Source organism: Wyeomyia smithii, chromosome 3, assembly GCF_029784165.1.
Source record: "Wyeomyia smithii strain HCP4-BCI-WySm-NY-G18 chromosome 3, ASM2978416v1, whole genome shotgun sequence".
Lineage (NCBI taxonomy): Eukaryota > Metazoa > Arthropoda > Insecta > Diptera > Culicidae > Wyeomyia > Wyeomyia smithii.
In genome coordinates this window covers 133837078-133860382 of record NC_073696.1, presented here as the reverse complement: position 1 = coordinate 133860382, position 23305 = coordinate 133837078, and the positions used below count along the sequence as shown (strand labels likewise).

General features: G+C 37.1%; 2 protein-coding genes across 2 annotated transcripts in view; both read left to right on the top strand.

Moving 5' to 3' along the window:
* Positions 1-18661, top strand: part of LOC129731400 (nucleoside diphosphate kinase 7) — a 200140-nt gene extending 181479 nt beyond the window's left edge. Inside the window, exons 3-6 of the mRNA XM_055691379.1 lie at positions 14490-14583; positions 14645-14681; positions 15868-15987; positions 18317-18661. Of these exons, the coding sequence (XP_055547354.1) occupies positions 14490-14583; positions 14645-14681; positions 15868-15987; positions 18317-18454 (389 nt within the window). The 3' untranslated portion in view covers positions 18455-18661. The remainder of the gene's footprint in view (positions 1-14489; positions 14584-14644; positions 14682-15867; positions 15988-18316) is intronic.
* On the top strand, positions 10577-11661 carry LOC129731399 (uncharacterized). The gene is made up of 2 exons (XM_055691378.1): positions 10577-11100; positions 11160-11661. Exons 1-2 carry the CDS (start codon positions 10741-10743, stop codon positions 11592-11594), a joined length of 795 nt encoding a protein of 264 aa, XP_055547353.1. The 5' UTR covers positions 10577-10740; the 3' UTR covers positions 11595-11661.
* Positions 18662-23305: the final 4644 nt, after the last annotated feature.

Sequence of the window (23305 nt, the reverse complement as noted above, 5' to 3'; positions counted from 1 at the left end):
GAATCCAAACACCCGGACTGTGGTGTATGTCTCGGGTGCGGTGAATGATTATGTCACGTAGCCGGCACGTAGTGTATCATCCCGTATACAGTGCTTGGCATGATCGATCGTCATCATTGCGTGTAGCTGAGAATCCAAACACCCGGACTGTGGTGTATGTCTCGGGTGCGGTGAATGATTATGTCACGTAGCCGGCACGTAGTGTATCATCCCGTATACAGTGCTTGGCATGATCGATCGTCATCATCGCGTGTAGCAATCGATAGCAATCGATAGCAATCGAGAACAAAAGACATCTTTCGTCAGTAATAGAAAACAAAAGACATCTTTCGTCAGTAATAGAAAACAAAAGACATCTTTCGTCAGTAATAGAAAACAAAAGACATCTTTCGTCAGTAATAGAGAATAAAAGACACCTTTCGTTACTGATAAACAACAAAAGACATTGTTCAGCTGCTGGATAGATCGGCTGAGTATAAATGCGAGCTCATGGCAAGAACCGTTTCAGTACAATTTTTATACTTGTGATACGATTACCTTTTTTGCTTTTGCTTTTGATTCGATTGGATATACAAACTGTTCGATATGAGTAACGCGGCAGTGAAACGTGGTGAACGGGAGCAGGCGATCAAGTTGGCGATTATTGCCATTAAGTTTGGCAAGTCGTTACGGGCAGCTGCTGGAGAGTATTGTAGGCATGATGTCGGCATGTCATCGTGACTGATTTTAAACACCTTACGTGTTGAGTATCAACTTAGGAATGAATCTTTATTTCAGTAATTGGCTTAACCTAACCTCCTATTTACTGGAGATACTTGAAGTCATTATGTATCGATCAGCCAATCGGTGATCGATGCAGAAGGCGGGAGAGAGCTAAGTATTGAGAGAGAGACCGCCTGGTCAGCGCATCGTCGCTGCATGTAGCTTGGGAATGGAATGGCTTGGGAACAGCCATAAAACAATGACTCTGTAAAATGACACTTTCATGGGAAAGTGTTTATGCAAGGCAGCAACGATGGGTTGATGACTGACGAGGGTTTTGACTTGGAATCAGCATGACGCAACTTATGCGTTCTGCTGTGATTGAACAGGATTCGATGCCATGTGTGATGCACATGCCACACCATCCTCCTTTAGGGAAAAAATGATTGAATTGTATGAGATCATTTTTGTTGCTATTGTTGTTGTCGACTTCAAATACCTCTCACAAAAAAGTTTCTGAAATGTATGCTTAATATCTATATTCAACGTTAATTTGTTATAATTATTTTGAATTATTTTGAAATTACTCTATTTTTATAAACTATTTGTTCATCTTGGTTGACAATATTTTTTATTTTAATGTTGGGATGATTTATTTCAATAACATTGAATGGTCCAGAGTAAACTGGATCCAGTTTCCGTCTTTTCTCCTTTTTCAACCAAACCTGGTCTCCTATCGCTACATCAATTGGATTTGAAACTAATTGCTGATTTTGTATTCTAGTTGTTTTAGCTTTTTCTAGCAGAGTTTTTGCTTTACTAGCTGCTTGTTGCATCCTAAATTTCAGTTCGTAAAAATATGATTCGTGATTATATATTGGATCAACTCTTGTTATATTTGAAAATTGGCTCGGCATGTTTGCAAGTTTTCCAAAAACTAATTCGAAAGGGCTAAATGAATGGTCGGTATGAGGTGTACTATTATAACAAAATGTGTAGTATTTAAGCCATGCATCCCAATTGTCATGCTCTTCATTGATAAAACTTCGGAGATATTCGTTTAGGCATCTATGGTTTCTTTCAAGACCTCCTATCGTTTCTGGGTGGTAGGCAGTTGAGAATTTTTGTTGGATTTCTAATAATTTGCAAATGTTTTCAAAAACTTCATTCTTATACTCGGTACCCAGATCTGATTTAATTGTATTTGGGCATCCGTATATGAGAATACAATTTTCTACTAAAGCTTTTGCTAATGTATTAGCCTGTTTGTCAGGTATTGGAGCTATGATAATATATTTTGATAAATCGCACTGAATTGTTAGCGCGTACCTATTTCCATTCTTTGATTTGGTTAACGGTCCAATTGTGTCTATTGATATGAGATCAAAGCATTTGGCTGGTGTTGTTGTTTCTAAGTATGTTTCGTTTGTTTTCATTTTGTGTTTATTCAGGCTACATTTCTCACATTGTTTGATGTGATTTGCTATTGTGCCTTTCATATTACGCCAATAGTATTTTGATCTTAATCGCTTCATTAATCTGCTAATACCAACGTGACCTCCCGTAGGGGTGTCGTGGTTTTCTGAGATAATTTTCTTTATAGTGTCTTCATCGTTTATAACTTGGGCTGGTGTATAAATTATAATCGTAATGTTTTTCAGTAGTTTATTGCATGCTTCCTTAAAAGTTTCTCGAGAAATCATTGAAAATAATATATCATCTATTTTCACAGCTAGCATTTTTATTTTTAATGTGGCGGCCATTGCATCTAATGTCTGCAGACATTTTTGTATATTAAAATTTCCTCTCTTGTAAAATAATTGCTCTTGTGCAAGAATTCTTTTCAGAGTTTTTGATAAAATTCGTACGTTTAGATTGTTGTCGTCTATATCGAAAATAACCTTTGGTATGTTAAACGCATCTAGGTTATTGACCGATTCATACGCTTTGAGGTGATCAGTCTCGTCAGCAGATGAATTGGTTTCTATGTCATTATCGTTCTGATTTATTTGCTGCCTGGTCATAGATCTTGTTTGGATTGGCAGTATGGTTAAATTTTTAAGTTCTTCGGAGTCGATTACTACGCGGGATAAAGCGTCGGCGCCAACGTTCTTTTTTCCGCTTATGTGTTCGACATCAAACGTAAACTCTTCTAGGTCAACTCTCATCCGGGTTAATTTTGAACTTGGATTTTTCATTGAAAATAGGTAGACGAGTGGACGGTGGTCTGTTTTAACCGTAAAACGTCTACCATACAAATAGGGTCTAAAGTAGTTGATTGCCCAATGTATAGCAGTCAACTCTTGTTTAATAGTGGATTTATTACTTTCACCCTTTGTAAACTTTTTGCTTGCATAAGCGACAGGCAACTCTATGTCACCATGCAGTTGTGACAAGACAGCACCGCATGCAATTTTAGATGCATCAGTGCTTAGAATAAACTTTTCTTTAAAATTTGGAAATTTCAAAATTGTAGGGGATAATAATTTTTGCTTTAAATGGTCAAATGCTTTTTTACATTTTTCGTCCCATTCAAATTTTACTCCTTTTCGCAGTAGCGCGTTTAAAGGGGCTGTTATTTCGGAGAAATAAGGAATGAACCTTCTATAATAATTACAGAAAGCGGTAAACCTTTTTACATCATCAACGTTGCGGGGTTCAGGGTAATTCAGTATTGCGGAAAATTTCGATTTGTCAGGTTGAATTCCTTCACAGGATATGTGATGTCCCAGGTAGGTAACATCACTTCTGAAAAACATGCATTTCGAAGGGTTCAATTTAAGGTTAAATTCTCGAAGTTTTACAAAAACTTTTTCAAGGTTTGAAAGGTGATGTTTGATTGAACATCCCACGATAATTATATCGTCAATATAAAGGAAAGCGCATTCCGGAGGAAGACCGCTCAAGGCTATGGTCATCATCCTTTGGAAGCTGTTTGGCGAAATATTAAGTCCAAATGGGAGTCTATTAAATTCAAAATGCCCTTTTGTAGTGGAGAAAGCTGTGTAATTTTTTGACGAATCATTAAGTTCTATCTGGTGAAAACCAGACATTAAGTCCAGGGTCGTGAAATATTTGGCTCTTTCCAGTTGATCGAGAATATCATCGATCCTGGGGAGCGGAAATTTGTCGGCAACGATATTTTTGTTTAATCGCCTAAAATCGACTACAAGTCTCCAATTTTTAGCCTTTCCATCGCTTGACTTTTGACGTAGGACTACGTCTAACCGCACTATATCGAGATACATTCCGCAAAAACTAAAACCAACTAAGATGTAACGCCGGAATGAAAGATTTCAAACGGTTATACTGATGTAACCACATGATGGATCACTATAATCAATATGTCGTTGGATTGATAAAATGATGGACAATTTTGTGATTCTTCAATTTTCATTATCACTTCATTGTTAAACAGTGAAAATTGAATAAAAGTTTCAAGGTCAAATTTTCAACAACAATGTACCAATTATATGCGAGCACGCCTAGCACAGACTTCATGAATAGACACCAACTGCATGCTGTGATATCCTGTATAGCAGTGCCAAAAAAAATTTTGACAGAATCTCCCCGTCCCAATAGGTCAACTAATGTTAGTTTCCATGAGCCTAGACTATTTTGATGTCTTGAAGGTGAAGCTTTCTCGGAAAGTTCGTAACCACCTCCACTATTAGACAGTATGACGTTCTGCTGTTAATAAATATGTTAATGTTAATAAAACTGATGTCTTGAAGGAAAACATGCTGGCAAAGGCAACAGTACTGCACCGAGCATTGTATGAATAGAGCGCTGGTCATTCGTCGTCTATCAGTGCAGAAAAACTCGATATTCATTTGTGTGCAGCCAAGCCAAGTGAAAACTACATTGCCGCTGTTGACGCACGGTGGAGCGTGGAACACAATCGAATTGCCGTTGGAATTGTCTTCTTCTTCTTCTTGTTTCGTATAGCAGCAAATATCAGAATTCAATTTGATTTTTCGGGTACCGCAGAATACGCTGCGCCGCCGGGGACAACAAAATGCGTTGTTTATTTTTGAACTCTACATTCTGCTTTTTTCAGATTTATTTAAATAACTGAATATGGTATTTGAAAGACAATAGAAAACAAAAATGCTCCGTACATATCTTTGAATAGTTAGTTAGACGAGCTGTACTGATGATTATATTTTACTAGCTAAATGAATTTAGTCCAATATGACAATATTAGTTGCATCCTGCGGTGGCGGTATAGAGGAAAACCAAATTCATTTCATCTTGATATTAGAGTTCCGACATTAGTATTTGTGTTTTTCAATTAAATTTTTTTTTTGAATTTGCATTTACAAGAGAATATTACTTTCCATAACCTTACTTGTAATTGAACAACGTTATGCAAACATTAATTGCCGTGGCTAATGTTGTGCATCATTCTTGCCCAGTTTATTTTCGAAAATAACAGACATATAACCTTCAAATATGATATCTTCGTTGTTCTTTGGTATCTTGAAACTAATCAAATTTTTTCTGATTGATTCTGTATACTGATAAAATGTTTAAATTGACCTGAATTGAATGTTAACATGTTCATAAAATTCTATGTCAATTTCAAATTTTCTGTGAATATACATTTTCTACTAAAACTGTCATTCATTATCTATATTTTTTCCACGAGCTTGTAACTGCAAGAAAAAATTGATGTGACATCTTTGCCGCTTTGTGATCGGTGAGTGAGCCAACTTTAACAAGACAAATAGATATAGAAGGAAGAAGTTTAATTTCTACTAAATCGTACTCAATTAAACATTTTATAGAAGGTTGCCTTTTCGCGTATTAGAGAAAACTCGCTGTATTAGAATGAAAGGTATTCATCAATAGTCTGGAAACCAAATTTAGGGGGAAATTTGGGTCTAGAGCTCTATAGCAATATTTTAGAGAAAAACTTCTTTCAACAAAATTGTTACATATGATAAAGCGCTTATTGAAAAAGTATCAAAAATTGGGGTGACCAAAATTTTCAATGCTATCAAGTATCTTCCTTTTTATTTTTGTAGATAGAAAACCTTGTTCTACAATTTTATAGCTCCAATAATTTTAAGTAACTTTGTAAAAAAAAAGATTTCTCTAAAACATTGCTATATAGCTCTAGACCCAAAATTTCCCCTAAATTTGGTTCCTCGACCATTGTGAATGTTGAAGAGAATATTTTTTCTTCTAAGGTAGAGTGGTACAAAGAAATAATCAAAATACAGACCCCGTTCGATTTTGGCAACACGCCAGAATATTTTCTGTTGCCAAAATCGAACCATGCCAAAAATGAACGGTTCTTTTTTCATGACTTTTTTGAGTGGTCAAAGACGACCTTAACAGTAGAAATGGCCAACAATGAGCTAGTTTTAGTTCCAAGTCGTTTAAGGTGACGCTTGATGAATTCGGGCTGACGACCTAGATACTTGATATTACCACCCGAACCAAAATACCTCCCTTTTGGAAGATGTTGAGTTTAAATTGGTTAAAATAAATCAAGCAAACTACAAAAGTAAAACGAGCTCAAATCAAACATAGCTTTAAAATAAAAATATAAAATTATTGTAGTCCTACGTCAACTATGCGGTCGTGTCTTGGATACCACCCTCCTACTATTTAGGCACAAGCAAGATAGGAGAGTTGTAGGGCGATATTGATGGTCGAATAATATTTTCTTTTAGTAATTTATTCACTTGTTCATCTATCTCTTCGCGATGAACTTCTGGAATACGATAATTTTTGGTATATACTGGTGTTTTGTCATTTAATATTATTTCCTGTTTATAAAAATTATTGCATGTCAAACTGTCATGTTGAAGTGCAAAAATATCGCTAAATTTAGAACACAAGTTAGTTAAGCTCTTTTTAGCTTCATTTGGAACACTATCCGTTTTCAGTTCCATTATTAGACGTTCTTGTCTGTTTTGTAAATCAATTTTATCGAAAGTAAAAATATCATAGTTTTCTAAAGTTTCGTATGTCCTATCAAATGATTTGCTTATTTTTACCATTTCAGATGTAGTGTTTATAATTTTTACTAAATGGTTTCTAGTGTTAACTATTGATTTTGCACTAAAAACACCTGGTAAAATTTGTTTTGATTCCATGAAATAACTTCCTTCAGGTTTTCTGGAGTCGATAATTCTTAAAACCTCACACCTAGGTGGTATCATAAAATAACCACCTAGACTGTCTTGTATTGTAAACTCTATTTCTGTACCTGCATTGAAAATTGTAAGTATCCATGAATCATAATTGATACTACAATGAAATTTTGTCAGGAAATCTCTTCCCAAGATTCCGTCGGTGGGGATTGGAAAATCCTCGTTAATTAGTTGAAATTTATGTTGTATCGAAGTATTATTAGGACAAATTATATCTGTAGTAATTGTTCCTAGGGTTTGTAACTTTTGCTGTGTAATGCCTGAAAGTGAACAATTCTCTTTTACGTTTACTAATTCACTAGGATTAACAATATTTGCTTTTAGTATAGAAATATCTGCTCCTGTGTCCACTAGTAAAGTGCACACTCGATTAGAAGCAGTTATCTGGATATTTATAAAGTTCGTGCAGGATGTGCTAATATTGTAACATTTTAGCGTCTCGCAATATTGGCCAGTGCGACCTGCGAGTTCTGTAGAGGAACTAGCTGGTTGGACTGTTGAGGTAGCTGAGCTGGACTGGCTGCCATGCTCGTTATGCCCCCAACGTTCATAGGTTGGGGGGCCGGCATGTTTTCCGGCTGGGCATAATAAACGCGATTATGCGGGTGATAATTTCCTCCTCGAAAATTATTACCACCTCTGTTTCCAGATCCGTTACGATACCCATATCCACCTCTACCTCGAGATGGATTGTACCCATTTTGATTTCCATGACTGCGTCCGTGGTACGTATTGCCTCCGCGAGGTGCATTGCCTCGGTTGTTGCGTCCACGGTGACCACCTCTGGCGTGATTGTAATTGGGGCCTTTGCAATACAAGATAGTGTTGGTTGTAGGATTTTTTTCATTTTCCGTTGCTTTGCCTATTGCCTCTGCCAGGGTATCAAATTTACCGGCTTTTATGATCAGTTGTGTTTCTTTATTTTTAAGTCCGCTTGCCAATGCATTCGTACCGGCTCTAACAGCCAGCCTCGATGCAGTGTCAAGTGGAACTTTTTCTGCAACATAAGCATTTTCGAGTTGGAGAGTTAATTTCTCGATTTGCTCCGTAAATTTGGCTAATTCTGAAGTTTGTCTTTCATTTGATAATTTGGCCAAAATTACCTCAGGTTGGAGGGTAGTCGAACATTTCGCTTTCAGGCCATCAATTATTTCTTTAATTTCCTGTGGGTTGTCGCCCACAGCTGATCGAGCTTTTCCCGATAATTTAGATAAAATTACTTGGATGGCGGCTGCCTTGTTTGCATTTGTGACGATAGTCTCCAATGCCTTGATTGCGGCAATCACTCTGTCTAACTTGTCACTGCTTCCGTCGAACTCGGGTATGAGCGTGGAAGCAGTCTTAATAGTATCTAAAACTGACGTCATGTTGGCATTTAATCTTTTTGTAAAAATAATAGCTGTTACTGCTGCTTTAAATGAAACTAAATGTAATTTGCTTTTTTGATCTACTATTTGCTTAATAACTTGATATACTCTAAGTGCTTTTTGATATATTATTTCATTGTCTGGATTATCTGTAGTTTCTCTTAGATTGGCAATTTTCCAAATAAGATCCTTTGCTATGTTTGAATTTTTTGTCAATATTCTTTGTGATGACCTTACATTCTCTTTTGATTTTAGGTCTTCATATACTTGTTTTAATTTATTGTATGTATCTTTCATTGAGACTTGTTAACTTTAATGTAAAAATAATAGATGGATAAACTCACTCGATATTTATGTTGCTTGCTTCCGGATTTGTTGCTTTGGTCTCATCTTCCTGCGGATTATAGATGCTTCTTGTGGTTCAGCTCCACTGCTTCCGTTGCACTCGTAAAAAAATTATGTCGCTTCTGCTGCACTCGTACGTAAATCATCTCGCTTCTGTTGCATTCGTACAATAATCAGCTTAATTTCTCGAATTGGTATGTTGTAGTGTTATTTTCCGACGGGTTTACTGTCATCCCGTTTTGCGCACTTTCAGTTTATTTCGCACTGTTCCCTAAATCGTTTTTGTAGACACACACTTGTGTACACTGTCACTTTGTCAGTTTTTTAAATTGTGGTCAGATCCGAAATAGTTTTCGCAGCTTTCAAAGCCTGCGCACGGGTGTGTTCTTTGTAAAGTTTGTACACTGTTATAAGCAATTGCACAGAGACGATCACGAGTATAATCGTGAGTTTGAATTCGTGCTCTCTATGCTGCTCTGCGTGAATTTCCAGTCTATTTAAAACTTGGACCTGGGGGTCCCCGGAAATCTGTGATTCTTTTGACTTTTCGTTCCCCATGTTGACAATTAACGCTGGTCATTATTTAAACTTGTTTTTCGTGAGGGGAATTAGTCACTTCACACCGATTATCACGTCGTTTGTTCACTGCTGCAGTTTACGATTAGCTCAGAAATTCAGCTTCTTCTTATTTGCACTTATTACTTATTACACAAATATTGTTAATTGTGCTTCACTTAATGCATTTTTTGGAGAAGGCTGTGCTTGGTTTTAATGTCACTGGGCGCCATGTAGGCATGATGTCGGCATGTCATCGTGACTGATTTTAAACACCTTACGTGTTGAGTATCAACTTAGGAATGAATCTTTATTTCAGTAATTGGCTTAACCTAACCTCCTATTTACTGGAGATACTTGAAGTCATTATGTATCGATCAGCCAATCGGTGATCGATGCAGAAGGCGGGAGAGAGCTAAGTATTGAGAGAGAGACCGCCTGGTCAGCGCATCGTCGCTGCATGTAGCTTGGGAATGGAATGGCTTGGGAACAGCCATAAAACAATGACTCTGTAAAATGACACTTTCATGGGAAAGTGTTTATGCAAGGCAGCAACGATGGGTTGATGACTGACGAGGGTTTTGACTTGGAATCAGCATGACGCAACTTATGCGTTCTGCTGTGATTGAACAGGATTCGATGCCATGTGTGATGCACATGCCACAGTATGGTATACCCCGTACCACCTTGCTTCGCCACAAGCGGTTAAACGCTGGCCTGATGGTGCAAGCGGACCCGCTACATCCTACGATATCGATGGAGGATGTGCAATTTGTAAGCGCGGAAGACCACCGTTGTTCCCCGAGGAACCAGAACGGGCATTCGAAAAGTATTGCTTGCTATGCCCGGACAAGTTCTTCGGTCTAACATCCAGAGACATTCGTGTGCTTGCACCACAATTCGCGAACCAGCTGGGGATTCCGGTTCCCGACAATTGGATCGCGAACGCAAAGGCAGGCCCTGTTTGGTTTCGGAACTTTCTGCGCCGAAGGCCGAACCTGTCGATGCGTTCACCCGAGGCGACCAGCATAGCCAGAGTCTCTGCTTTTAATCCCACAAATGTGGGCAAGTTTTTCGATCTTCTACGCACAGTAGCCGAGAATATAACGTTCGAACCAAATTCCATCTGGAATCTGGACGAGACTGGAGTGACAACAGTTCAGAAACCTCAACGAGTTGCTAGTCGCCGTGGAGTCAAACGTGTTGGTCGAGTAACTTCGGCCGATCGGGGCCCGTTGGTTACGATGGTACTTGCGGTTTCCGCCACTGGCAATAAAATGCCACCATTTTTCGTTTTTCCTCGAAAACGTTTCCATCCACACTTTCTGGATGGTGGTCCAACGGGATGCGCTGGAGCGGTGAGCAATACAGGGTGGATGAATGCAGATATCTATCTGGATGTTCTCCGACACTTTAAAGCATTTACGCGAGTGTCCAAAGAAAACCCGCTTTTGTTGATTGTGGACAACCACGGTTCACACAGAAGTCTACCTGCAATCGAGTTTTGCAGGGATAATGGCATTCACCTACTTACAATACCACCCCATTGCTCTCACCGCTTACAACCCTTGGACGTGAGTGTGTTTTCGCCGTTCAAGCACGCAATGAATGTGCTGTGCGACGAATGGACATACAGGCATCCCGGAAAGCCGATGTCTATTTTTGACCTTCCGGCTATCATCGACAGCGCTCTCGAACGGAGTGCCACGGAGCGAAACATCAAGGCCGGGTTCCGGGCATCAGGTATTTGGCCCTTCAACCCGGATGTATTCACTGCATTGGATTATGCTCCATCATCAGTGACAGGACCTTCCTTGGTTGACGAAATAATACCAGGATCACTGCTGGACACTCTTTGCAGAATCAGACCAATCCCGCGGGCACCACCGCGTGCTACAGGCAGACGAGGACGAAAACCTGGACGAGCTGCTATACTGACGGACCCCACTGAAATCGCTCTGATGGTATGTTTTTATTTCTCACGAAGCTCTGTTTGACACTAAATGATTCATTCTCTTCAAAGGAACAAAACATACAAGCGAAGGGAGTAGCCCGACCCACTCAACGGCGAGTAGGCCGACCACGTAAAGCAACTGTGCAGTTTCATCGCCTCGTTAGTGCACCACCAAGACCAACGATGGTGGTGATAAAGAGACCACCTGGAAGACCCCGCAAATCACAGGCTGCAGCGGATAAGAGGCCCGTTGGCCGACCCCGCAAGCCTCCAGTCGTTATACTAAAAAGGCCTGTTGGCCGACCTCCAAAGTCACTAGCCATTGCTAAGAGGCCCGTTGGCCGACCACCAAAGTATCCAACCATTGCTAAGAGGCCCGTTGGCCGACCTGCTCAAAGTAAAGGCACTGCCAAGAGGCCCGTTGGCCGCCCACGCAAGATTAAGACGCCTGTTGGTAGGCCACCGAAACAACCAGCAACCAAAATAAGACATGAATCTGAATAAATAAAATTAATCTCATGTCAAATTATTTTAGTTTTTCTTAATCAGAACAGGTCCGCATTAGATCACTTTCCCCTAATAATTTTTTAAAAACAAAATTACCGACGACCTTATACATCAAACAAACCGCCCAAAAAATTTTTCTTTACAAAATTTGAGCTATTAATATTTCTATTACTCCATGATTCAACAACAATCAAATTTTAGCTTACCTTTTGTAGATTTTGCAGGCAGAAACATGTTATTTTTTGAAATTCAAAAAAATATTTTTAATCCTAGTTTTATATCTTTTCTTCAGTGTTGCTGGAAAAACTCAATGGTGAGCCGTTTGTCAGACACTCAATCAGTTTGGGGTGAATAACTTTTTCTACAAGCCTTACGGTCTTCAGAAGAGTTTTCCCCGAGAAAATTTCCTGCAAACATCATGTATCGATATATTTTTAGGAGCCAACTGGACATCTCTAGAGAACAAGTATTTTTTTTTCTTTTTGAATAAAATATACACTGTGAAAAATCAAAAAAAAATTTTTTTTTAGGTTTCAACTTATTTTGTTTTTTTGATTATCCAAGCTCAAATCAATGTTTAGGTAACTTTTTGTGGTTTTCAAAATAAATAGAGTCTTTAAGCAAAAAATAAAAACTCATTAAACCTGTCTGTATGATTTTTTTGAAGACTTATGAATAGAGTAATAATAATAATTATTGATTTTTTTATTCATATTTTCAATTTTTTTTATGTTTTTTTTTTTGAAAAACAAAATTACCGACGACCTTATACATCAAACAAACCGCCCAAAAAATTTTTCTTTACAAAATTTGAGCTATTAATATTTCTATTACTCCATGATCCAACAACAATCAAATTTTAGCTTACCTTTTGTAGATTTTGCAGGCAGAAACATGTTATTTTTTGAAATTCAAAAAAATGTTTTTAATCCTAGTTTTATATCTTTTCTTAAAATTTTTTTACAATGTGTACTTTTTTCGGAAGTAAAAAACTACTATTTTCAACTCTGCCGGAGACGTCTCACCGATCAAACAAACCGTCCTGGCTCTAAAATTATTCTTGTTCATTAATACCATTTTACATAAGTTTACTTTTTTCAAAAATTAGTCTTGTTAAAAAAAGATTACTAGAAAAGCTTCAACCAAATCGAAAATGGTCGATTAACATCGATGTCTTTAACATTAACATCGATTCTGTAAACATTCCCTTTGTAGTGTCGAGGCGTTTGCGTCTTGAAGTAAAACAACAAACAGTTGTACATGTGGGGGTGGGAGGCTATGTACACAGTTCCGAGAGCAAACACTCTTTTATCGTAGCGTTAGCTTCAAGCTAAATTCAAGAAAATATTTTATTTTTACGTTTATAGCTAATACTAATTGTACTTACAAATTTAGTGTAAAAACCTTTGAGAAACGGTAGAAGTCTTATCGTTAACCGCGTTATTTTGTTCGACTATAACCTACAATTTTCACATTAGTTTTAAGTTTGCATTTTATAAAGTACTAACGATAAATTTATGCTTACTTGCAATGTCTTATAGATGGTTTAAGTTTTAGCGGTATATATAATTTGATTTGCAATTCGATAATTATTTAACGTGTAATTTTGCAGATAAGGGAAATATAATGTGCCTTCACTTTTCACGAACAGCGAACAATGACTATTGGGTATTCGTTTTTGACGTTTCTTCTTTCCGTCGACTGATCGAGCCGATTCAATCAGCATCCCGTCGACGTTCGTTGACGGCGCCGCCGCAACGAGGGGCTTGGTCGTTACAGTACACGTGGCGGTTTTACCCCATGTATAGTGGGCGGCTTTACCCCCAATGGAACATTTTCATATTTCACCGAAAAAATAGTCAAATTACAAGATCACTCACGGCTTTCGATATTTCCGAAAGAAGACAGACTCAGGCAAGCGATTAAACGTATATTCACGAACAAAATATACGAACAATAGATTTTTAGACAGAAAAACCTTAAGTCCCGTTACCGCCAAACAATAGCGCATTGACTGGTTGCCAGCTGAAAGGTTGTTTTTGATTATTTCTGTGACCGTGCGCGCACTATCAAAACATATTATATAACTTGATAGTGAAACTACGGTGGGCGGTCTTACCCCGCTAGGCGGTCTTACCCTGTTTACCCCTACATCATAACAGTTTCCCGCTTTACGTAGCTTTCCTGTCCCTCGTGCCTTGGAAATAATATTTTTCAAAGGCTCAGCACTGTTTAGCTTCCGTTTAGAGCTCAATAGAAGTTGAGAGGGTGTTTTAATTGGTGAAAATTCCATTTGAATCGGAGTATTCCATATTTATAAAGAAATATCTTGTCTCGGTCCCTATTATGAAACACTTAGAAAATAACTAGTTTTAATAGGAAAATCGTTATCAACCATCAACATTTTGATGAATCGCGAAGAACTTACCTTGAGCTTTGTGTATGAGTTATTTTTTGCACGAGAATTAGCGATTATATGACATATGAACCTTATGAATGAAAAGCATGCTACTTACGCTGATTGAGAAAAACGACAAATATTTTGATAGATTCTGGAAGGCAATATATCACGTCTATAAAAAACACATCAATCAAGGAATAAGAACGATGTTGTCTGTGTTTAAAGCTAGCAACTATGGCATGTTTTACTGCAAAAATGTTACATGCCTTCGAACCGTTAGTTTGACTAAGTTAAATGACATGAGACACAAAAGTGATCCGTATTTGTGGGAGATCTATAATTGTTGGGGGAGTGTACTTCTGTGCTAATAGATGAAACATTTCATATCTAAGTGAAATACACTTGCGTTTTACTTCACAGCACAAAATCAAGTGTTTACACTTCGGTTCGCTATGTCATGCATACCAAAATCAATTTTTTTTTACACTCAGATTTCAATGCTAAAACTCGTCAAATGTCAAAACACATAAAAATACCGTGGATTCCAATTAAAATCAATATGGGTCGACCTGTTAAAATGATTCGGTAGGTTTATTGGTATTCATGTATAAAGGGCATTTGGTATGAGCGTGTTTTTTTTTTTCAGTGTAGGAGTACAGGACGCAGCGCGAACACGGCAGCAGGTGGTGCTAGTGTAACTTACGTAAACTATCGTTTAGACAAAAGTTTCAGCTTGAACACCGAGTTGAATTGATGACCACTAGACTGGGTCACGGTTATATGGGAAAAAAGCGATGGTGTTATTTTTTCGCTCCCATGCACTTTTCGTGTTCCTTATGGGTACTACAACAACTGTGTAGCTTTTCAGGTCGATCGGTGGAACTATATATTTGCGCCCGATTTTCAAAGTTTCCATACGATTCTATATGAGAAAATCCACATTTTTAAAATTTATTCTCTAGATATTTCCAGTTGGCTCTTGAAAATATATCGATACATATTTGTAGGAAATTTTTCTGGGAAAAACTCTTCTGAAAACCGTAAAGCGCTACGATGCTTGTAGAAGAAGTTATTAACCACAAACTGATTGAATATCTGACGAACGGCTCACCATTGAATTTTTCTAGCAATACTGCTGCAGCATGCTGCAGTTGCAAACTCAGCCATGTGATAAGAAATGACATCGCGTAGAATTTATCTTGGAGGCTTCTCCGAAGATACTATGAGCAAAAATCCTACTTTCAAGCTTAATTCCACGCGAAATTCTTTCTCATCCTCCATGAGTTTGCAATACCAGCATGTTGTAGCAGTGTTGCTGGAAAAACTCAATGGTGAGCCGTTTGTCAGACACTCAATCAGTTTGGGGTGAATAACTTTTTCTACAAGCCTTACGGTCTTCAGAAGAGTTTTCCCCGAGAAAATTTCCTACAAACATCATGTATCGATATATTTTTAGGAGCCAACTGGACATCTCTAGAGAACAAGTTTTGATAAAGTGAATTTTGCCATATAAAATTGTATGGAAACTTTAAAAATCGGGCGCAAAAATAAAGTTCCACCGATCGAGCTAAAAATTAACACAGTTGTTGTAGGACCCATAAGGAACACGAAAAGTGCATGGGAGCTAAAATTTATTTTGTTGCACCACCCTAATGACCACTTTGGTACTAACCTGTATTCATATATTTTAATTAACACTTTACTTCATTTTGTCGTTTAGTTTCTTTGATTATCTGCTGCATAGCATCCATATAACACGATATTTTATGCGTATATTTGAAGTTATCCTCGTTGACCACCTCACCCGTTCTACCCTATATGTAATATAGGCAATATTAATATATTGTAATCTATTGATTTTTTTTTCAGTCAATGATAATGGAAATGATTAGCGGGAAATGCGTCGCTTTGGAAATCACAAATAAAAATAACGATGGATCTGATACTATATGCTGGAGATTTAGAGATTTTTGTGGACCAATTTGCCCGGTAAGGAAAAGATTTCCCGTGCTTAGAATGTTTTATAGGATTAAAACAGCTAGGGTAACCGCTCCTATATTCATCTCAGTACCTATATTCATCTCATCACGCCTTTTGGATCAATTTATCGTCAAATTTTACCATATTTTCAACGTACAACTTTCAACCACTTGACAAAATCGAGAAGCAAATAGATTTACTTTCAAACATTTGTAGAAATTTGACGATAAATTGGACAAATGAGAGAAATAAGATGAATATAGGTGCAACTAGCTGTTGAGATGAATAATGGAGCAGTTCCCCTACCTTGATCCATCTAAGCAGTATATACATGATTTTTACTTTTCGTTTGATGTAATGAATATCCCAGCAAGTAATTAATTTTAGCGGCGGGAAAAAGTATTCACATTCGCTAAAACAGTATTTTAGTTAAACCACAAAAAACAGACATTCATGTTCATATAAAAAAATTGAAAATCGTGTGTAAAAATTTGAATCAAAATACTTTCATACACTAACGACATATGTCTTGTGGTGCCCCAGTTACACTGCATACATATTGCCGTATCGATATTTTATCGGTATCAGTGCTTGGTTTATCATTGATGCAAGCGCCACAAAGTGATGAGTAGGGACAGTGGTAAATCACGATTTCGCGGAAGCCGCGAATTCCGCGAAATCTTCGCATTTCGACCGCGAAATTCACAAAAACCCGCGAAATGTCGCGAAAATAATAAAAAACAGCAACATTCTATGACTATCATGAAACATTTCGATTTGCAACCTACGAAATTCATGAAAACCAGCGACAAGGATAGAGCTTAAGATTAATGGGCACCTAGATGGCAATGGAAGGTCGTTTTCTTCGCAACCAATAACATGAAACAGTACTACAACCGCTCTCTTACAACGCGATTTTGTCAGTCCTAATTGAATTTTGCGATTTGTGACGTGTAGCATTGCACAATGGTCCAGAAACCAAATTTAGGGGGAAATTTGGGTCTAGAGCTCTATAGCAACATTTTACAGAAAAACTTTCTTCTACAAAGTTGTTACATATGATAAAGCGCTCATTGAAAAATTATCAAAAATTAGAGTGACCAACATTTTCGATGCAATCAGGTATCTAACTTTTTCATCTTTGTAGATAGAAGAAAAATTTGTTCTACAATGTTATAGCTCCATTAATTTTAAGTAACTTTGTAGAGAAAAGTTTTTCTCTATCTTTGAAAACAACCGATTTATATTGAAAAAACATATTTTACGCTCTAATTTTTTATTTCAAATTTCAAAACTGTCTTTGAACGACTTTTAGAGCTTTTTAAGAGAAACAATTTGCAATGCGGACATCGTAAATATCTCAATTTTACTCAAAGTTATTAATATTTTTCATCAAAAAATATGCGTTTTTCATTTGTATGTCATTGTCTCTTGGTCTCATTTTGAAGGGCATACTTGACTCTATAAATGGAGGAACTTTTAGAAATATGTTATTTTTAAATTTGAGTGAATTCAATTTAAAAACAAGACGAAAATTTCAATAATTTTATTCATTATGCATATAAAAGCACCCAGATACATTTTTTGGTATTTTTTCTTATAATAGACGTAATTTAGATGTTTTTAATTTGGTATTTTTTCTTATAATAGACGTATTTAGACGTAATTACCTTTAATATGAACCAAAAAGATCGAAAATCGATTCACTGGTTCAAAAGTTATGAATTTTATTAAATAAAATACATCGGATATAGCCGTTTTTTATGATCACCCTTTTTCGGAGCTGGTCCCCTTAACAACCCAACGAAACAATACGGGTTTGATTATTTTCAACATAGATGCATCCCTGCGATTTTGAGCACAATTGAAGCACTTTGCGTGACCAACTTCGAAATAAATCATTGCACACGGAAAATAACCTCACTTTTTTTACACTTCCCACGGGTTTGTTTGCAAGATGTTTCATTAACTTTGTATATAATAGGAGTGAAAATATATGATACGAGTACGAAAAAGATGGGATAACTCTCCGCCTATGCGAATTCGTTACTATGATCTTTTGGTTTATTCTTGGAAACGCAAGTTTTAACAAGACACTTCCGTCAACGATAAAAATGGTGGTTTATACGAAAAAGTTTGGAACTAACATTCATTAAACGCCGCAGACACTTCCATTGTGGAATTAAAGTTTTAGTTTTTGGGTGTGTGCGTTTTGAAATAAGCTTTGTGGAAAATGCTATGTTACTGGACTAAGTGCAACTTCACATTTTGTTTTTGTTATTTAACCTCTGATGATCACTTGTATTAATACACCTGTTTTGTATCAATTTCTTTTCAGAGTGTTGCTAGGATTATTAGACCGCAATCATTGAGAGCTCGTTTTGGTATTAACAAAATCATGAATGCAGTGTATTGTACAGATCTGGAAGAAAATGCTGAATTTGAATTGGAGTACATTTTTAAATTTTTGTCGTAACGCGAATAACATTTTTGTATTCATTTTATGTATGTTCATAACTAATAATCAATATTTTCAATTTTAACATTTTAGCTATACGATTTTTTTTAGAGGTTGTATCATTTGAAGGTTTATAGTGAGTGCGCATTCGCATATAACATATTGTATGAAAATACAAGCTGTCTCATTTTAAGGTAAAAATAAAGAAACGTATCAGATGATTAGATAGATTGCATCTACTAGTGATGATAATTGTTTCCGAAAAATTCTAGCGTCTTGATTTCACTTACTTTTAATTTCACGGTTGGGACTCTTCGCACAAGTTGTGCCTAATTTGTTGTAGTTATGCTCACCGCAAAGTATCGGGGACGTTTAAGGTGGAAGTGTGTCGAAGCCATAAATGGCCGACTTCAAGCCACCACGTGGTCGACTTCGAATTTCAAATGCTTACCACTCGGTAGTAGTTAATGCATCACTTGTGAAAACATATCATCATGTTTGTTACGATGATGAAAACATAAAATAGTGTTTTCATAGATAATGCATAAACAATTCCCGAGTCTCGTTGCGCTGAAAATTCGTAGTCGACCACGTGGTTGCTTCTACACACTACCACCTTAATTTAAAGTGACCAGACGTCCCGCGTGCCTTTGGGATGTCCCGCGGTTTCAATAAAATTGTATCACCAGATTTCACATATCTTTACTAAGACAGTCTCTTCGATACAATCCTATTGACACTAATAGTCTCTCCCGAGCCGAGACTCGAACCTACGACGACTGGCTTGTTAGGTCGTAACTTGAGACCAGCTGGGAGAGCTGGGAATCAATATTGTTGTATTTCAAAATTTGAAAAGTAAACTTCGCGTTGTTTTTACCAGGAACTAATGCTGTAACCAGTGGTGGGTACAATTCCGCAAATTCGCTAAATATTATTTAGCAGATTAGCGATTTGATTGAATTTTTCGGCTGAACTGCTAGCGTCGTCAAAATGTTGGTCTTCTAAACGCTAATCGTTTATTTGCTAAATTTGCGAAGAAGCGGCAGAAAAACTATTTACTCAAACTGTTAGTTGCTTATGCGTACATAAGTTGCTTTAAACGATAAAACTTACTGCGAAAGTTATTTGTAGAACGTATATTTCATTCAAAGAACGTTAAATTGTCTCAATTGTTTATTTTCGGGATGATTTTTGCGCTGCTTCAAATATTTTGGTTTAAAAAAGTGTTCCGCCGACTTATGAAACAATTCATGTGTGATTTTTTAACGTTGCAAGGTAACTACCCAACTCTGAAAAAACATGTAGATTTCAAAATTAGTGTAAGACTAAACCCCTTAGTTCCGAAAAAAAAATTGCAGAAATTCTGGAATGTGCGTAGAAATAAAAACTTTATTTGCTAAAGGTTTTCATCATTTATGCTTAATACTTTCGAAAAAGGATCAATACTTGCAAAATTTTTGCTTTTTACTTTAGAAGTAACAACGTAACATTTTCCCTTTTGTAAAAAAATTGTTACCGTAAAATGGGTCTGTGGTTGAAATTAAACTGCTCCAGGATTACTTTTGCTAAATTTGAGTGTAACATCTTAGTCTTGTATCATACGAGGTCTGAACAATATTGTATTGGTTGAAATGGCCATTCTGTTTCGGACGGAATTTCAACATGGTATAAATCAGCTTTAAAGTTGGATTTTTCTAAATTTTTCTAGTCTCCTAACTTCAGTTTCTTGAGTAGATGCGGATTATGTAAAAAACTCATTTTTGAAAAAAAAATTGTCTTTAGACCACTCTGTTCCGCGACGGCGCATATGTGGTTCTTTGTGCAACTTCGTTAGCTCAGATCCATCACGGAGGAGCCAACACGAAATGTGCGGTCATTCAAGCTCAAGCTCTCTATTCGATTCGGTGTACGTGCATTAGTTTGTTCGTCGTATGCATACGAAACAAAGAAAAAATATGACAAGAGTTGCCAGGCAGAGATGCCAGATGTTTTTGAAAATTGTCTGCAACTGCTCGAAAAACCGGAAAAATGTACTCGAAATCTGAAAAAAATCTATCCGTGATCCGAAAAAATTTCGCTCGCGCAGGCAAAAGTCTGTAAAAATCTGCAAACATTTTAAAAAACTCTGCGCAAATATAAGGAGACTCTGATAAAAATCTGCAGAAACCGTGGAATGACTGCAAATATCTGCAAATCAATAAATATCTGCACACGGACTCCAAAAATCTGCGTTTTGCAGACAAATCTGCACATTTGCTTTCTTGCCAGCGAATGCAAGCAATGTTGAAAACGCACAATTTACCCAAAAAAAACTTATTAGGACTTGTTTGATAGTACAAAACATGTGCCAATCTAGAAACCCATATTCGGATCTCCGATAGCTTTGGTCGGAACATGTTTATGATCCATAATGGATTAAGGGGTAATATCTACCCAAAAAAAATTTTTTTCCGCCATTTTTATTTATTGACCTAAATCGTGCTAAAACTATCCAAGAATCAAAATCTACATCGCCCAAGTACAGATCTAAACTCAAATTTGATGTATAGAGGTCTCTGCATCAAGTTTCGACCGTTATACCGTCTCTATAGAACGTGTTTACTCACAATTTCCCTTTGTTTAGTCGATCAGCCGTTCTTGTTGTGTACATTCTTTGTTTGAGTTTTTCTATACTTTTTAACTGTGAGTTATATTCAAAAGTACTTAAATATGAGTGACAAGTTTGAGTTTTACGTGGGATCGGACGCCAACCGCGTCAAAGTCACTGAGCGCCGCATTTCGATACCGTGAAAGAGGGTAGGCGCAGCCTTAGATCAGATGAAAAAAGGTAGAAGAGGAAGATAAAGCCCACGAAGGACAACTTTACGGCACAGGGATAGCTGACTGAAGGTTAAAAAATTATTAGGGGCTTTATTATTGCGATTCTTAAGATTTATAGCATTTTGAAACTTCAAACGCGTTTTTCTCAAAACATGTTCTCAAAATCGGCGAGCAGTAGAACTGAAAAAGTTTACATCCGATTGACTTGAAATTTTAACTGTAGCTTCTTCATTATCTAGTGAAGTACACACGATTTCAGCGATTGATTTACAACAACTAAAGTTATAAACAATCAAAGTCGATTTTTTTTTGTCGAAACAGAACCTTTTTTTTTCAAACCGTTGCCATTTTGCGAAGAAAAATTCTAAAAATATAATCATGTGTACTTCACTAGCGGCACTTATGCAGACAAGGAAAAAAAAATGTTTTGGTTATAGGAGGAGTTGGGCACGACTTCTACTGTTCGCCGCGGAACAACTTTAAAAAAACGAAGTTCACGGCAATCGCTGCACAGTCGCCATTTCGTAACAAAATGTTGCAAATTGGAGGGACTAATAGAAACGCAGCGAAGTTTGTTTGATTTACTTCCTCGTTGTTCATTTTCGTTTTCAATTTGAATTGTTTAATAAGTTCAGAGCGAATTTTAATCAGTTCAAGGGGGGACCCTACTCTAGAAGGTCGAAAAATCATGAATTTTCATATACCTAACTGGTGGTAAGTTTTTCTCAGCTTCTAGTAGACCGATCGGACTGAAATTTTTTTTTCAGTATATAGAAACATATTATCTATCTTGTTACGTAACCGTTTTTGAAAATTCCAAAAATTGCCAAAAAGGCGGGCATTTTAGTAAAAAAATTGTTTTTTTTTCATGAAAAATCACTATTTAAAAAATCATAAAACATTGAAAAACTCAGATATCAAAAAACGGCTACGTAACAAGTTAGATAATCCATTTTTCCATGTTAAAAAAAAATTCAGCAAAATCGGTTCAGTAGATGCTGAGAAAAACTTACCACCAGTTGAAAAAACATGGTTTCGAGAAAAACACTGCCAATAGCGTAATACTCACTATATTTGCACCCACGGTACACAAAATACATCTTCAAATATACCTTAATCCATAGCCGAAATGCCCGAACACCTCACCTTTCTCTAAACATCCGAAAAAAATATCACGAAAATTCATTATTTTTCAACTTTCCAGAGTAGGGTCCCCCCTTTAGAATACACATTGATAACCGAATTAGAAATGGATGGATTAAAGTCAAACGTTCAGCGGAAGAGGAAGAGTAATTTCTTAACACTCGTGGAGAAGATTCATATTATTGAAGATTTCGAAGCAGGAGGTGGTACCCATGACTATCTTGGAACGAAATATGGAATAGGATCTTCCACTGTCACACGAATCATTCAGAAAAAAAGAAGCGATTCGTGGGGCGGCTAATAAATTTGAGGAATATGGAGTAACTAACCGGAAGACGCTAAAAGAGCAGACGTTTCCTCTGCTGGAAGAAGCTCTTTATGTTTGGATTTTGCAGCAGCGGCAATCCAACATTTTGTTGACAGTGGATGTCCTCAAGACAAAAGCGGAGCTGTTGTTCAAAATGTTCCAGGATCGAGGACTCTATAAAGTAAACAGTTTTGCTTCTTCGGACGGCTGGATGCATCGCTTCAAGCAACGGTTTGGATTGCGTGTCAAAGCTGTAGCAGGTGAAAAGGCATCCGTGAATGTTGAAGCGTATCTAAATTTTAAAACGGTTCTGCTGAAAAAAATTCAGAAAATGGAGCTCTCGATATCCCAAATATTTAATGCCGATGAGTCTGCCTTATTTATAAAGCTCCTTGCAACACGCTCCGTCGTTACTTGCAATAAAACTGTGGCAAGTGGACGAAAGCAAAACAAAACAAGGTACACGTTTATGCCTTGCGCCAACGTAGACGGTTCTTTGAAGCTTCCGTTGTACTTCATTGGAGGAATCAACACCGAAAAACTTCCTGTATCATATGTTCATTCTAAGAAGGCTTGGATGACCAGACAACTGTTCCGTC